The sequence below is a fragment of the Cataglyphis hispanica genome, chromosome 6, assembly GCF_021464435.1.
Source record: "Cataglyphis hispanica isolate Lineage 1 chromosome 6, ULB_Chis1_1.0, whole genome shotgun sequence".
Classification (NCBI taxonomy): domain Eukaryota; kingdom Metazoa; phylum Arthropoda; class Insecta; order Hymenoptera; family Formicidae; genus Cataglyphis; species Cataglyphis hispanica.
This window is the reverse complement of record NC_065959.1, coordinates 6,419,232-6,437,216: the sequence shown is the minus strand read 5'-3', so window position 1 is coordinate 6,437,216 and position 17,985 is coordinate 6,419,232. Positions and strand designations below refer to the sequence as shown.

General features: G+C 29.2%; 2 protein-coding genes across 3 annotated transcripts; one reads left to right on the top strand and one right to left on the bottom strand.

Annotated features, from left to right (window-relative positions):
- The first annotated feature begins 1,981 nt into the window (after nucleotides 1-1,981).
- LOC126850224 (SEC23-interacting protein-like) lies at nucleotides 1,982-17,691 on the top strand. 2 transcript variants are annotated; one of them, XM_050592973.1, is made up of 9 exons: nucleotides 1,982-2,325; nucleotides 11,322-11,759; nucleotides 12,107-13,863; nucleotides 14,056-14,541; nucleotides 15,020-15,170; nucleotides 15,271-15,734; nucleotides 15,849-16,218; nucleotides 16,328-16,655; nucleotides 16,736-17,691. In XM_050592973.1, the coding sequence occupies exons 1-9, from the start codon at nucleotides 2,196-2,198 to the stop codon at nucleotides 16,989-16,991; spliced, it is 4,380 nt and encodes a 1,459-aa protein (XP_050448930.1). In that variant the 5' UTR covers nucleotides 1,982-2,195; the 3' UTR covers nucleotides 16,992-17,691. The 2 variants fall into 2 exon arrangements, with proteins under 2 accessions (XP_050448930.1, XP_050448929.1); XM_050592972.1 differs by having other exon boundaries at nucleotides 14,993-15,170.
- On the bottom strand, nucleotides 3,148-10,003 carry LOC126850270 (uncharacterized). Its single transcript, XM_050593094.1, has 10 exons — nucleotides 9,611-10,003; nucleotides 9,307-9,356; nucleotides 5,900-6,003; nucleotides 5,775-5,792; nucleotides 5,406-5,726; nucleotides 4,946-5,280; nucleotides 4,287-4,443; nucleotides 3,891-4,014; nucleotides 3,618-3,794; nucleotides 3,148-3,459 (listed from the first exon to the last, which is right to left on the bottom strand). The coding sequence occupies exons 1-10, from the start codon at nucleotides 9,919-9,921 to the stop codon at nucleotides 3,272-3,274; spliced, it is 1,785 nt and encodes a 594-aa protein (XP_050449051.1). The 5' UTR covers nucleotides 9,922-10,003; the 3' UTR covers nucleotides 3,148-3,271.
- Nucleotides 17,692-17,985: the final 294 nt, after the last annotated feature.

Genomic DNA, 17,985 nt, shown 5'->3' with positions numbered 1-17,985 from the left:
ATCGTACAGTCACTTTGCCCCAAATATAATCTCCCCGTTGTAAACCACTTCAAGGGCCACCCTTCCTAGTCAGGTCAAGTGTTTTCGCTCATTGCGTCGTTCCGTGCATTCGAAGGGTGAGACCGAAAGAATCGCAACTATTTCATTTTGGGACAGATTAGACAGATTAGCGAACAAGGATGCACGACCAGGCAATATTTAGCGATGTCATCTACAATGCGATATCATGGGGCAAAAGAATATTATTTTTTGTCAACTCGATGAGTCTCATAATTTTTTTGATTGGCGAACACAATGCTTGCTATACAAAAATTTACAAAAAAGTATTGCTATTCAAATAAAGTATCAGTTTTATTTAAATTAATATAGTAATGTGTAATCTTATTTTAAATTAATTAAATTAATATTTTAATAATTTTAAATTAATTAAATTAATAAATACATATTATTAGGAAGAACATGATACAAAGGGTTAAAGATTTACTTATCATATAAGAGACATGCAAACCTTTAATACTTGTATCACATGTTGCTAATTACCTTTGCGCTTTGAAGTTTTAATACTTCCATCGTGTAAGCTCTTCTCCCAAAAAGGATTAAATCGGAAATCGGATTTCAATGTTTAATCTTTTTCTACACGAGTCTGTGGAAGCCAAAGCACGTTGATTAAAATAATTCTTAATTAATGAAAACAACAAATGGATCATAACTGTATTATTTTGAAATATTAATATATATGCCAGATAAACAAAAAAAAATATATAACACTAACTATTACAAATATATTATTTGCATAATTATTTGCATAAAAAGATACATTTTTTATAATAAATTATTATATGCATATTATATTTTGCAAATATTGCGAACGGAACTATGCACTTAGGAACAAACAATATTATTTTTACAAAAGAAAAGTTTTTTTAATTTTTTAAATTTAAAATTTTTATTTTTAATTTAAAAAAAAATATTAAGGAATATTAATTATATGATATAATAGTTTTCAAAGCCATATTATAATTTACTTAAACTTTTTACACATAATTTTTTAATTTTAGAGAAATTTAATTAAAAGTGGGCGGCTTACTTTAAACATTTTAATGAGAAAATTTGCATCAATTCTTTCTTAGAATGAGTTATAGATGAAATAGTCATATATTTACAGAGAAACTTAGACATCTCCCAAGGTTTCATTGAGACTGGCTGCTGACGAAATAGGGACCGTTATTATCAATGACAGTTAAGTTTGATTCTTTTTAATTCACTGTACATACTTGTCTAAGTCTAGATAATCGGTGGAAATTATTATAGCTGTCCGGTAGAGAGGATATACTAAAATGAGAAAGCATCACGCGCAGCTAATAAGACATTAATAAATCCATAATATTTCTCCGCATTTTTGATCCATAAGTATGGATCTAGCAACCGGCCATTTTACCGTAGTATTAAAAAATGATTTTGGCCATGTAGTTCTGATGGCTCTAAAATGAATCCATTTGGCGCTACTAGCTAGAAAAAGCATCTTACAAAAAACGACGGCATGACTCCTCTCAGGCTTCTTTCTGGTATAAGTAATTTTCATAAATTAATAAAATGTTATGTAATTCTCTATTTTTTAATTATTTTTTGCTAATTGTTTCATTTATGATTGATCAATAAAACTTGTATGTTTCGTTCAAAGCATGTGACATGTACTTTCTTTTATTTTTGCATTTGATATGTACTGACCGCAGACATTTCTATACTAATTTACATATACATTATATATACACATTTAATCTATTTAAATAGCTGCTTTTGTTTCACATGTCACCATACGAGACGAGTTGTGTTAGCAATCTTGGTATAATATATAGAAGTTTGATGCTGATTGACTGATATACACACAAATATGGCGAATTTTAGCGCCATCTTTGATATACCCTAGATCTAATACCAATGTACAAATGGGCACATGCAAAATTTCCTAAATATAGTCGACGATTGTCCAAGACAGTCACGCTCCATAAGAGCACAAAGAGGTACAACACAACGCAACGTGTTCATTATTAAATAGATTGATAAGTACATGCTTACGTGGATGATAAGGTAACGTGGGTTTGCATTTTATAAGAGAATTTAAAAGCTCACGTGTTTATTTACGCTTAAATGTCAGTGCCACTGTGGACTGTGTGGGTTCCGACATTGTAGTGAACATGAACAACTCATCGCGTAAAGTGAAAAACCCGTTGTTGTCCGCTGCTGGTCCTGGTTTTCCCTTCGACAATTATACGGAGAATACATTATTAGTACCAGTTACACCCGCGTCAGCCGTACTCCAAAACGGTGAGTTTATTCAACGAGAATGTGTGAACCTCTGGGCGAGGTCCAGCATATTTTCCATATGATTTGACCTAATAATACAGAAAATTGGATAGCGATCGGTTCCAAAATGCGATTTGCAAAGAAGTAATCATAAGAAATAATTCTTCAGGAAAGTAATTCTGCTTTTATTCTGTTTGCTCCGTTTTACGGCTCTTGATTTTTCTCGCATCGTGTCTCTGTATTTGCCAGAATGCATTCGTTGGCAAACATCTGTTACTCCTTCATCATTTGCACCGTCGATATTGCAGGGAAAAATGACAGTATGTGATGAAAATGACAATGAGTCGAGCATAAGGTATTTATATCTGTCTAGATATATGGTTCAGTATATCTGTTTGGCTCACACATTTAGTTAATTTATATATAGTCAACTTAATTTACATAGTCGCATAAAGCATATGCATAAAAAATAATGATAAAAGATTAAAATATCAGATTTTTTGTTTACATGTTTTCTTTAGTTATATATGCAAATAAAATTTAAATATTAAGATATAAAGATCTAAATTTTAAAACATGCAATCAATTTACATGAGTCTAGACGAATTTGTAAGTATCTAGATAAAAAAAAGATTATTAATAATATGTCTATTATAAATGATATTGGTGTTTTCTTTATTAAATAGTATTTTAATAAATAATTTTTTATTTGACGCAAAACATAGAAGGTAATTTTTGTAATATATATTTTTGGTTTATATACAGTAATGTAATTTCAACTTCAGATTTAGTAACATTTAAAAAGCAACATAATTATATATATTTTTTTTTATTTATTTTTTTTATTTACAATAAAAATTTATTGAATGCATTATATATACACTGAATATTAGATTATAAAATTTAATGTACTTTTATGATATAGTTGATATTATGATAATGATAGCTAATTTTCTCATTAAACATGTTAGAAGCTTGTTCTTTCGGATCTAGCAGGCGGTCTAGTACCATATCTTTGTGTGTAAGACAGATCGTGACTATTTCTTCTACTAACGCAATAAACTATTGCAATAATAAGAAATATTATAAAAAATATTAGTAATAATGCTCCAAGTACGATAGCTGCTATCTCTCCTTGCGATAGATTGTCCCATACTATAAAAATGACATGTTACCATGATATTTGATATTTTGATACTATTATACATTATATAGTCATGTTATTTTCATATTTATTCATCTTATCATAAATTTTTATTAAATAAATCTGTCAAATATACATTGAAATTTATCAGCAAAAAGAAAAAAATTACCTGTGACGTCGATGCTACGAGAATACTCATTGTCTGATATATCTATTGCCGTAATAGTAGCTGTTGTTGAGCAGCACGTTGATAAGTAATAAAATGTGACACGGTCTTTTGTGCCGCTTATAAATTTAGTTCGTAGATATAGTCCTCCATTCGGAATCGATATAACGCGTTTTAAACCTATATAAAAAATCATAAATGATTCAATTAAACAGAAATTTTTGATTGGTAATTATATTGATTATCTATTTATATTATTAAATATTTGTCAAATACCTGAATCGGAATCTTGAACGCTGATGTCAACACTCCAAAATGTTTTTTCACAATGATCTTTGTCCAGTTTACCAGCACAATTATTATTGAACGTATAATCAAGTGTCGGTTTTACATTATCAACCTAAATGCAAACAGAAATTATAGATAATAAAAAATTTATATAGTATAAATATTCATAGTATAATTTTTACATAATAATTAGGCACAAAATATACAATCTTATGTAAATATAAAATTAGAATATGTTGTAACTCTTGCGTTGTGTATAATGTATTTTATATTATTTTCTATAATTTTTTTAATAATCTATTATTTCTTTAAATTTAGAGAATTTATATATAAAAGAATATTAGAATTGTATATACAATATTGGCTATATCTTTACTTATTTACCTTGGAAATTGCATTTTGAACGTAAACATGTACTGTCTTTTCCGGTATTTCCGTACCATAGATAAACAATGTGAGGGTATTGACAGTGTCTTGAGTATCCAATGGTACAACGATATCCACGGCTACATTAGTTGTCTGTCCTGGATATAACCATAAGCTGTTGCATACAAATTAATAAAGATAACCATAGATTTCAAAAGTAAAAATGAAGCGCAATAATACATGTACTTTTATATATATGTCGTTTGTAATAATTTTAATTTTATTAATTAATTTATTTAAACAGAGCCAGTGCAAGTCGACAAATTTTTATAGCCATACATATAACTTATTTTCTTTTGTTTAAATGTCAAAGTTCACTACTTTCGATGTATTTGAATTTGTATTCAAGACAATATATATGAATTTGTATTCAAGATAATATATATAGGACCGTATTTTTCATTCAGTCAACACTTATTATTTGTACATTGGTTGAGAAAGACTTAAAATCTAGGCTGATTTAGTGTGAATAACTTTATATAAACTGTGAATTTTATTATTGACGTCAATGCTTATCGGTTTGTACTGGCCAATATATTCTAATTTAAATCTTTCTAAAAACGAGTTAATCTTTATTTATTTATTTATATTGATGATTTATTTTATCGTTGATTTACTTAGTTGGTATTATGTTGGTTATTCTAAATGATGAACTTCTTGCTCGATATGTGTATCTCACTGGAAGCACGCAGTTATTTGTCACATCAAATAGTATTCTGTGTGTTGTTCCTGGTACAGCAATCAAGTTACTTTTGGCATTAATTTCTAGCAGTATTTTCCTTCTTTCAAAAGAATCTCCAATATTTCTAGCAAATTGCGTTGAAAAATCTTGAATGCTATCCTGTGTATGTATTTGCAATACATTATCTCTAGTAGATAATTTCATATCGTTTCCATCGATATCTTCATTTAATGATGCAATTTCCGATGATCGCGATTGAATTTTTTGTTCCTGCACAGTAAAAATCTTATTTATAACGAGAAACAGAGAGAGAGAGAGAGAGAGAGAGAGAGAGAGAGAATCAGTATATATGTACATATTTATATTTAATGTTTATTAAAATTTATATGCCTTACTGAAGCTAATATTTTTCCATTAAATGCCTTGCTATTCTTTGATGCATTTTGTGGAATTTTAATATCACCATAACTCGTTAAAGAATTATTATGTGCGCGTAGAGAGAAAATCGAATAATTGATAAAGTTTTTCGCTACAGTAGACTCCACCGAAGGCAATAATATATCAGAAAAATCATCTGCCATTGTTTCGTCGTCATTATTTCTTTTATTTTCATCCATAATTTCTGCCGATCTCTCGAATACATGAGCGAACCTTGGTCTTCTTATTTTAGGTTTATTTATTACAGGTATTGTATATATATTGGTTTGATTGTTGCCTATTCTCGGCAACAATTCGGTTGAATATTCTGTTGAAATATTCGGTTGAATATTCTCGGGAACATCCTTTAGAATATATACATAATTTCAATGGTTATATAAAAGTATATCCTGATTATGAATGTATAATGCAAAAGATGTGTAAAAAGATAATGTGCTGTTATTTAACTTACTTTTCTTAAAATAAACTCTTCAGTTTTTTTACTTATATTCATTGCTTTAATTTTTTGTGTGTCTTCAGCTAATATTTTATTAAAGTCCTTTTCTGCATTGATGTCTAAAAGAAATAATAAAAATAAGAATTTATAACAACATATTTTTTTAAATTTAATATTAATAAGTTCTTTTAGTGTTCGCTTTCAATTTTGTTTTTTATCATACATAAATGATGTATGTATTACATCAATTTTTCAAAAGTTTGCCAAATAATGCACGCAACATTCTTTTCGGGATTCACTCCAGAAATTTCATCTTTCGGATACATGAACAAAACTTTCGCTTGTAAAGGCTTTAACTTTCTATGCCAACGAAACTGAAAGTAATAGACTTTTATTGAAGTTTGTTATAGCATTGGAAAGCAAAGAATAAATTAAAAGTATAACACAAAGCTATATACGATATCAAGAAAACTTTAAGATACAAAAGAAATAAACATTGAAATAATTACAATCAAATTCAAAATTATAATTAATTTTATTAAACACGTGCTAATAGAAGTAGAGATAGTTTGTAGAATGGCTAAAAATATAATGATGCTAATAAAAGTAATCTTGGCAAAGTTTCAAGAGATTCAACAGCATGGCCGAAAGTTGTGTAAATTTTACTTTCAAGAAACACCCGTAGATTTAAACGATTGCATATTTTACTCGTATCTGTTTGTTTTTTTGAACTCTATCTTAAATATCGCATCGTAAAACAATTTTTTTATTAAAATGTTTCTTTCTACGCGGACATACTTAAGAATGCAAATGAGAGAATAAAAGAGAGGGAATGAGCGAGAGCTGTGGTCAAAGAGCACCGAGTGAATTGTACAATCTTGTGTGTATCTGCGAGCCAGAAACCGACGGATTGCAGTTGTGAGACGGCTGCCGTATTACGAGGAAGTTGGCAGCCGCGCGAGTGTGAACCCAAGAGCAACTCGTGCGTTTTTTTGACAGTTAAGTCGCACAAAGATAAAAGTGTGAGTGTTTTATCTCTTTGATTGCGATAAAAACCCAATTATTAGTCATCGTGATACGTAAATTTTTTTAATTTTTATTCACAATTGTAGTAAAATTATATAAAGACATGTATCGTTTCATTTGATTTATAGATCTATTATTAATTAGCATTATTCAGTTAATGCAATTTATTAACTTTTAAATTTCTTTTTAAGCACAATTGTTTTGCATTTCAAAATTTGCTTGATCTTTTATTATTAATGATATAAAATTGATTCTCTTTATACTAAAATAATATTGCGTCTTACACGTTTATGTTTATAAATGCTTATAATCAGTAGAAAATCTTTAAATTATTATTATTTTATATTTTATTTGAATTTAATTTCTTTAGCTATTTATAATTAGATTATAAAACAAAGGAAAAAAATATAATTGATATACTTTTTAATCATTACACAGTTAATTATTTTATATCAAGAATTTCTCATAAAAAATAAAAATTTAAAGAAGAATTTATAAATGCATACATATAAAAAAATAAAAGTTTATAATTTTAAGTTGCATTGCTATAATTTCTATTATCACCCGTTAGTTTAATATTCTTTGTGACATTATATATATATATATATATATATATATATATATATATATATATATATTTTCATCCGTTCCAAAAGAAGTGGTTACGTTAAAGTTGTATTTTAAATTTCCCACCCCTGTGTTAGCTTCACGCACCACCCTCTTGGTGGCAGGTTGCGCGCATCGATAACTACCCTTTTCGTGTCGTGCGTACAAAATGTCGAAGACATTATTCCTGATTTCTGCATCATTCTGTCCGTTAATGTGTATATTGGAAGTGAAAATTGTTCCTGAAATAAACATTTTAATGGTTGGAATATTAAATTAAAATTGACGATAAAAAATCACAATTTGTTGATAAGAGAATCATTGAATTTTATTTTTGTATTATTTTAAACTGAATTGAGTTACCAATTCTAAAATTGAAAGAAAAGGTATATTATCTATTAATTAAAAATAAAATATTTATAATAAGTGCAAGTATGAATTCTTGTGGGTATGATGTGATTATTCAATGTAATACAACGAATACTAAGGAATCACTCGATCAATATTGTCCTTGGTATGAAGGTTAGACGGATGTAGCGACATTGTTCTATATAGATCTAATAATCGAAAAATAAATCAGTAAACAAATTAATGTGATACAATTAACAATTTGTTACACAGTTTATATAATGTTTTTTTGCATAAAAGATACTTTAGTAAATAGAAGGTAATGGTGATATAAGGGTGTATTAAAAAATTCAGTATTGCATGAATAGAATAATAGATATTGATATATTTTCACTACATATTGATATTTTTCACTAATGTGTATGTGCTGTGTTATTTTAATTGTACGATTAATTAAATAATCTTACTTGAAATCAATTAATATATTTTTTCTCGATATATTATAAACATAATGCTTTAATTTTACATATACATTTATTTACGAATAAATAAATGTATATAAAATTAAAAATAAATATTTAGAACAAAAACACATAATTCAAAATAAGAACACAAATACAGTCTTTTTTTTGTGTATAAAAATAAAAAAATAAATTATGTGTGCGTGCATACGTGTATGTGTTTATATATATATAGTCAGAACTGCATGCAAAAATTTTCTTCTTTATATACACATACAGAATGCTAATTAAAATTTTAATTATATTAGCATCTATAAAAATTGATTTGGTGCATTCCTTTAAATTAACTTTTTCTTTTGTGCATTAATTTTTTTCTGTAATATATAAAAAGATGTATTATATATATTTTGATCGAGTTTTTTGATCGAATTTTTTTTGTAGTATATAGAGTGCTTTAAAATATAAATTCTGGATAGTTTCAATGCTTTAATTAAATTTTAAATAATTTTAAATAATTTTAAACATTTGAATAAAATTTGTTATGTTGATCAATCGGCTTTCCTTTTATATTTATATTATTTATAGTATATTTATAATGTCAGAATTCAAATAAAAATAAATATCTAATTAATAGGTATGTAATAATATTTATCAAAACACGATATGCATGCATTTATTTAATACATGCTTTTTACAGTAAAATTATTGTCATTAGTATAGTTATGTCGTAATCCTGTTAATAATTCAAAATATTATGCGTCATCGATTATTTTTGAGATATCTAATGTTAAAAGTTAAACTAACAATAAGAGCAATAGCACAATTTATAGAACTTATATACGTCAATATTCAATAGAATATGACGCAAGTCAATAATATTGATAATCTAATAAAAAATTATTTATGCAATATCTTTAGTTGTTTTTTTTTTTAAATTCTTTTTACTTTCATTTCTGGGGAATAAAAAGAAAAGATAAATACCTTTAACAACAGAATCGCTTTCGCCAGTTTTCACCTGTTCTGTGCAGTACCTTCCAACAAAAATATTTTGTTTTTTAAAACAAACATATTAGTTTTTCTAAAATAATTGTAATTGTATGTATATATTGAGAAAAAAGAATATTTATGTATCTTTTTTTTTAAGTTAATATTTACACATCTATAAGCAATTAGAATATAAAAAAAAGAAATTAAAGTTTTGTCTATATAATAATTCTTATTTTCTTAGTTTTATTAATATAAATATATAAAAATAGTGTTGCACAAATAAATTAATATAACGAACTTAGAACATCTTGCTTTTAAAGAATCGCTTGAAAATTTTGTCATTTCAGATAGATCCTTCAGAGATTCTAACGGAATGTCAAATTTAGACCAGTCATTTTTTAGAGTAATTCCATTCAATCTCGTTTTTGTCTCGATTGATTGCACAAATTGCGTATTTTCTGTTTTAAATATCCCCGCATCTCTCTCCGATTGAGAGGCGTTATTAATCGACGTGAAAACTTTTACGGAAGTTGATACACCGAGTGCATTTTTGCGTATAATGCAAGCCACATAACATATCACAAAAAGCCAATACACGCGTGATTCCATGACGTAAGTACAAGAAAAAGACTCGACGGAAAGACTAGAGTAAAAATGTGCGTCGTACTTATAAAGTTCCGTTCACACAACTTTACCAAGGGAGTAATGTGTCTTCAGTTACATTGACGATAACATGAGCGCAAAAGTAAATCTAGGCGTTAACGTACGTTGCACAATCAAAGCTATCTCGTTATGAGTAAAGCTTGATACACAATAGTTAGCTAAACTTATAAAAATTGAATTGTAATATTTAATATTGTACTTGTAATATTTAAAAGTGATCATCTCAGATTAAATACTTTATAATTTAAATTATGGAATTAATATTTACGAAATAATATGCATGTTTTCTATAATGTGTTTCAAAATTATATTAAAAAAAAATGATAACATTTTTTATTATTAAAACAAAGAATAAAATAAAATTTCAATATGTGATCATTTATACTTGTATAATAAGATTCAGATATTTTTCTTTAATTAATACATATCAAATTATATAAATGTTTTATATTTTATATTAAATTCAATTGATTTTAAATTAAATTAATATTGCATATATTTTTTTGATTATGTATAATAGAAATAATTTTTTTTTATTGAATAAATACAAATACAATAGTATTCTTACTTCTCAATATATATATATATATATATATATATATATATATATATATATATATATAATAATATATATAAGTTGTCTGTTTTAATAATTTAATGAGGATGCCGGAGAATTAATATTTAATAATGCAAATACGAAATATTTCAAAACTATTAATGAGTTTGTCTTAAACTATTAATGAATTTAATTTCGCGAATATTATTGTTGATTATTGTGAATTACCCTTAAAGATTTGCACTTATGAATAAGTTACGTCAATGTAAAAACATCAAACAATAATTCCAAGTATCTCTTAGAATGTTCGTCTAATCAAAGACTACGTCAAAGAATAAGAGTATTATCGGTTAGCATTATCTTTTTCATTGGTTCTTACGTTCATTGCATCCTGTCTAATATTGACAGTTCGTGAATAACATGGAAAATTCAGTTCTCTAGAGGAAGATATTTTTTTGTAGACACGTTATTATATCCGATTGATTAAGAATAATTAAATGTATCTTTTCTTCAATTTCTTATAACATTCTTCAAACATTTTTTTCTATACTTTGAGAGAAAAATATTTACAAAAATTTGTTGTTTGTCATATAATTTTTTGTTTTAAGCATGTTTTGCTATATTTACAATTAATTATTGCAATGTTTGCAATAACGATAGAGACAAAATGATATTATTTTTATATATTTCTTGCATACGGATATATACAAATATCCGAAAATCAAATATATAATATTAAAAAATAATATATTAGAAATCGATAATTGTAAGTTAAATCATTTTCTTCTAGATGCCGAGCTCGACAACTTCATAGGACAGGAGCCGGCTAATATTCAATCTCAGTCTCCATCAAAAGCACAGAAGAATTTTCCCACGGATGCATCTTTTCAGTCAAAGGAAAACAAGGATACAGTGAATCAGCCAGCAAAATCTGGATATTTTACGACGATTCTTTCTTCTCTACCGAACTTGTCGCTGTCATCAGCTAAGACTGACGCTTTGGGATCGCAAATAAATCAAACAATCGATAATACTTCAAGCGGAGTGGTACACGAACCTAATCCTTACGTATTTTCGCAAGGACATCATGATTCTCAGTCGGAAATATCAGGATTTATAGCAACTAATTCTCAGAATCCTCGAAGTACAAACTTATCAGGATTCGCTGCTTTTGGTTCCACTGATACTGTATCGAATCCTCCGCCTAGTTTACCTCAGTCTGGTTATGGTAAGTGTCTAAAATTAATTTGTAAGTAAAATTATTTTTGGTTAACATAATTATATTATTAATGTCTTAATATAATTTTTATTATAATGAGTTGTGATTAAATCTTTAGTTAATACGTAATGTTTGAATAAGTAATTAAGCGATACATAAATAATCTGATATAAAGCGATTCCAAAAAATCTTAATCAGTAGAAATTCAAGGTTAATTTTTTAATTTTAATTTTGTTTGCGTGCTGTTTACATACTCTCATAATTATTTTATAATTTATACATTCTATTATATAATATAGCAGTGTTATGCTTTAAGAGCATTTTATTAGAATTCATTTTTTTATTTCTTTTTGAAGCGCCCGTTTCTTATCGACTTGGTAATCAACGACGACTGAAGTATGCGCCTCCACCTGATTTAAAGACCAACAATGCAAAGCCGAGTCCAGCTGTGCAAACATTCTTTCCTACTCAAAATGTGTCTGCACCACCGAACATTTTAAATCCGTTTAAGTCGGAAGGATCGGTGCAGGGTAACAATTCTAGCGTACAACAGACTAGTTCTTTACCCGAACAGCTTCCAAAGTTTGAGCAGCTATCAGGAAATAGTTCTCTTCGTAACTCATTTCGACTCAATCCAGTTGCAACAGAAACCACGTATAACTCATCTGTAGCATTTACAACTCAGAATCAATTTTCCGAAAGTTCTTCCGTATCTACGCCATCGCAATTTGTTTCATCGTTATCAAGACCAATACCTGCACAAATATTGGAGCCCGCAACGCCACAGAACACTCCGGCGAACGTCTCATTCCCTGGCTTTACACCTTATGTGAATCGAGATATCCTACCGGCATCTAATTTAGACAAAGAAGTGGCTGCATTTAAAAAGCCAAATCAATCAAAATCATTGTCGGAATTTTCGAGAGACGGTATTCCCGAGACAACTACAGAATCTGCGCATAAAGCGTCATTGATAACGGAGGAGACAAAAGCGACATTTACTCCGATATTAGCAGCCAAGGTGACAGAAAAATTGGAACATTTACTGGAACAGCAAAAACAAGATTCTTCTTGCGTAACAACTTCGGAAACATTTCCAAAAATAGATGAGATTTCATCTAGCATTAGTACTGAATTAACGAAATCTTTCGAAGCGCAGAGCGAGACGCCGCTGGCTACAAATGAGTTCATCGATGAATCACACAAAGAGAAATTGAATGACGTTCAAGAGAAAACCACTCAGCCTGGAAGTGACACTTGGAGTGACGTATTTCTTGGGCAAGAGCCAGCGGCAGAATCTGTGATCTGCCCGGAAGTACATACGGATAACAATTCGGTTGTAACAGATAACCAAGCAGCTGAGTCGAACATACATTTGCCTCAACAATATTTCCAATTGCAATCGACATCTATGCCAAGCACTGCTGTATATGCAGACAGACCCGCAGATCAAAGATCAAGCTTGAATTACATACCGCCTGTTCAACTTCCGCAAAGCAGTTTTTACAATCCGGCAAAACCAACGGAACAGTCGGCGAGTGTATTCTTTGAATCGACAAAACCGGACGGATTTTTAAATTTTTCTCAGGGGACGAATATAAATCCTTCTTACGGTCAACCAAATACCTTAATAGTTGATGCGACAAAAAATTCGCAACAAGTTCAAGAAAAATCGGCTTTTAATTCTACAGCGATTAATTCCACGGTTCATGTACCGTTTTGGAATGCCGATCAATCTTCTCAATCGCAAGTGTTAAACGTATCCAATCAGCCAGTATATAACGTGCCCAGCCAATCGCCAACGCCAACATTTTATAATCCTGCTCAATTTACAAATGAATTGCCTAAACCATTGACTTTTTCACATACATACAATCAACAATCTTCTCAACAGCAATCGTATCAAAATCCACCCTTGTACGAGAATACTAGTGGGTTACAACAATCTTATACTGCTCATGAAGATAATACTGCATATTCTTCGCCTGCAGTCTCGATGGTAACAGCAATACCTGAACCGACGGGATCAGCCACACTTAACCCTACTCAAATGTCGGTTAATGCGCCGATTCGTACTATACCAGATACCGTACCACCAAGTTTTCAAAATTGGGTAAAAATATCTTGCGCATATTATATTAATTTATATTTTTTTTATCTCTTTATTAATAAATTTTTTACACAATATTTTTATACTTATATTTATATAAATACAACATTTTTAGTTATATTTTATTTGCTTTATCTTTTAATTTAAAAAATGCATAAAATATATTATTATACACAAAAAATAAATACCTTTTAGGCTGCTGGATCTTCTGATAAACTTATGCAGTACAGATCGGTATACCATCATTGGTTCTACCGCAAAGAAGTGGAGAACAAAACACTATGGCTTCCGTTTTCGATGCAGGATAGTTTAAAGTTAGAAGAAATACATAATTCTACCGATATTACACCTGAAACTATAGTGGCTACTGATGGTGGTCGCTATGATGTCGATATTTTGCGTCGTCAAAGAACGCCCGTGTATTGGAGCGGTGCGCCTACCGAAGTTAGACGATGTTCTTGGTTTTTCAAAGGAGCAACTGAATCGAGATACATTCCTTACAACGAAAGTACTGCTGTAAAGCTCGAGGAGGAGTACAAACAAGCATGCCTTACGAACAATTGGAATCGAAAAGTTGATTTGAATAACGGAGAATATGTTGTCTTTCATAGCGCAACAGTCCAGGTTCATTATCTACAACTAAGTTCGCCCGATTTGGCAGGATCTTGGGGAAATAGTGCAGTAAGAAAACAAGCTTTATATAATAAATTCAACAATAAAATAAAATTATATAATAATTAAAGCAATTGGCAATATTTGGAAATATTTCATTGGTCATTGATTAATCATTTATTATATTTCATTAAAATGGAAAAACGTACTGTCAAAAATTATTTGCTCTTTGTTATACTCTTGTTATGCTTTGTATTATAATTTATATGTTTAATATATTATTAAAAATGCTTTGCTTATAGATTACACTTAAGTTTTTTAAATCTTGTCTTAATAACATTTTATTTTCAGTGTTTTTAAAATTACATTTTATTTTATATTACACACATTATTTTTGATTTACGCAATTGTTTTTTTAAATGTTTTATTATCTTTGATAAATTATTTTAATTATTTTAAAACGCGTTTTTTATAATACACGCATGGTTCTGTTTGAAATGGTGGCTCCTAATTTCTACAGGGTTCAGAGGACACTACATATTTACAGGGTACTGCAAGTAGACCAAGAGTTGTCAAAAGAGGAGTCGATGAATTTAATATAGACGAGGGTGAGCCTGAAAAAATAGATCATCTCTTATTTCTCGTTCATGGAATAGGTAGTGTTTGCGATTTAAAATTTCGCACTGTAGAAGAAGTCGGTAAGTGTAATGTTAAATGTGGATAAACTAGTTATAATAATCACTTGTCAAATCCATAAATATCTAATTTCGTTATATTAATATTTATAAATTTTTTCAGTTGATGAATTTCGAAGTATATCACTTCAATTGGTGCAGTCACATTATCGTACTGCGGGCGAGCAAGGAATCGTAAACAGAATAGAAGTTTTGCCAATCTCCTGGCATACGACACTTCATTCCGAAGATACAGGAATTGACAAAAAGTTGCAATCTATCACATTGGAAAGTATACCAAAGTTACGGCATTTTACTAACGATACTTTGCTCGATATACTTTTCTATACTAGTCCCATATATTGTCAAACTATTATGCGCACTGTTGGAAGTGAGATAAATAGATTGCACTTTCTATTCAAAGAAAGAAATCCTACCTTTGATGGAGAAATATACTTAGGAGGTCATTCATTGGGCAGTTTAATCTTATTTGATTTATTGTGCCATCAAAAGCCCGTTAAAAAAGAAGAAGAAGAAGAAGAAGAAGACGAGAAAAACGATGAAAATACCGGCAGTGATAAGGAAGGTGTAAGTAAAAAAAGAAAATTACTGTTTTTTTTTTCTCAATCTTATGATAATTTAAATACTTTTTATCTCAATTTGAAATATTTAAGTAATAAAATGTTTATTGCATTATCGCAGGATAATGATAGTATTGGGCCTATTAAGCCAATGCCGGCAGCTGTTCTGAAAAGACGTCTTAGTAGAAAAATCAGTTATGTCGTAACGGGCGCTGCAGGAACTGGCCAACCTTACATACATTATCCGCAACTCAATTTTCAGCCGCGTGCCTTTTTTGCTCTCGGTAGTCCGATTGGCATGTTTGTAACGGTTCGCGGAATTGATACTCTTGGAGAAAATTTTACTTTACCCACTTGTCCGGCTTTCTTCAACATTTTTCATCCTTTTGATCCGGTAGCTTATAGAATAGAGTCCTTGATTAATCCTGAAGCTCACAAATTTCGACCTATGCTGATACCACATCACAAAGGCAGGAAAAGAATGCATTTAGGTGAGTTTAAGAACTTCTTATTTTTATTATGTATGTAATAATTTATATGTATATAACAAATTTTAATGATTAAATATTCATATATTTATTAAATATTTATGATTTGCAGAATTAAAGGAAACGATGGCACGTGTCGGAGCAGATTTGAAACAAAAGTTAATTGATTCCGTAAAAAATACGTGGAACTCTTTCTATCAGTTAGCCTTATTTCATAAGCCAGACAATCAAGTATTGGAACGTGAGATCGATAAAGTTGTCGAGGAACAGTTACAGAAACAGCCTAATGTACCAGATCAACATAACAACGACGATGGTGGTGCCAATTTAAAAATAGGAAAACTTAACGGTGGTCGAAGAATAGATTACGTGCTTCAAGAAGCGCCTTTTGAATATATTAATGAATATATTTTTGCTCTTACAAGCCATATCTGTTACTGGTAAATCTACATTCGTTGCGTGAAATATATTACATTTTATTTACTATTTACTAATTCTTATACTGTTTGATTAATTTTAGGGAATCTGAGGATACTATGCTCTTGATACTGAAAGAAATATATGGATCTAGAGGTATTCAGACAGATGCGCAACTTCCTCAGCAGACATTATCAATTGAGAGAGTGTCTCCATCGTCATCTTTGAGTTTAGCAAATGCATTGTCAAACAATGAAAGCAACGTAGGAACATCTGCTACGGGAATAGATCCTACAGTGCCCATATCAGGCAGACCTGTTGGTCCACCACCTAAGACTGGTTTTATACCAAAATCATGATCGACAACACATCTTTCCCTTTTAATTTGAATATCTTACAAAAGTAAAATTAATCTCTCTTTCTCTCTCAATGCGATAATAAATTACGTTGAGAAAGAAATTAAATTTACTTTTAGTTGGTATTTAAAATGAAAAGATTAAATTATACATCTAACATTGATATTAAGAAGAACAGATAAAGTGCAGAAGAAAAATCAAACTTTGTATTTTACAGTGTTTTGTGTGTATTATTTGTAAATTTTATTACAAAGCACTAATTAAGAGATATATGTATATGAAATATTAATTGCACTATGTTACAAAATCGGCTTATGTAATCAATTCTCCTTTCTCTAACGATTTCTAGTTTTATAGCAACAAATCAGTTATTAATGATAAAGAATTGTTAAAAATAATTCAATCTATTGGTACGTTTAAATAATTGCTAATTTCTAATTATTGCGTTTAATTGCATATTTAATGTATGTTCGTACATATTATTGACATTAAGATGTTATGCAATTGTGGTTGTATGACTGAAGGTATGTATAAAATGTTGCATAAAGAAGATATTGGAACAAAAATGTGCAAATATGAAATAACATGTAAATACATACGTAAATTATATAAATTTTTATAATTTATCTAAGCGGATTATAAAAAGGCACTAATTTTGATTCTTATGTATGCACGAATTTTAATAAATTACTGTATTCTTTTACATTTTTGCAACTTTATTCCTTCATATAATTTGATTACAATTTTACGCGTATGTTATATTGTAAATTGCTATTTGATTGATATTAACAGTATTAATTCCAAGTGTATTTCAGGTATAGCCATAGAGGCACGTGAATTATGAAAAACTTTGGCAATAATCTCGATATCGTGCAGTCGAGCAGCTTGTGCGCCGATATATTCCTTAAAATGGTGTTACATGTCCAATCGGATCAGCGAATAGCGTCACCTTATCGCGCGAGCAACTTTAGCGGTTCTAGAAGAAAAAAAGAGAATG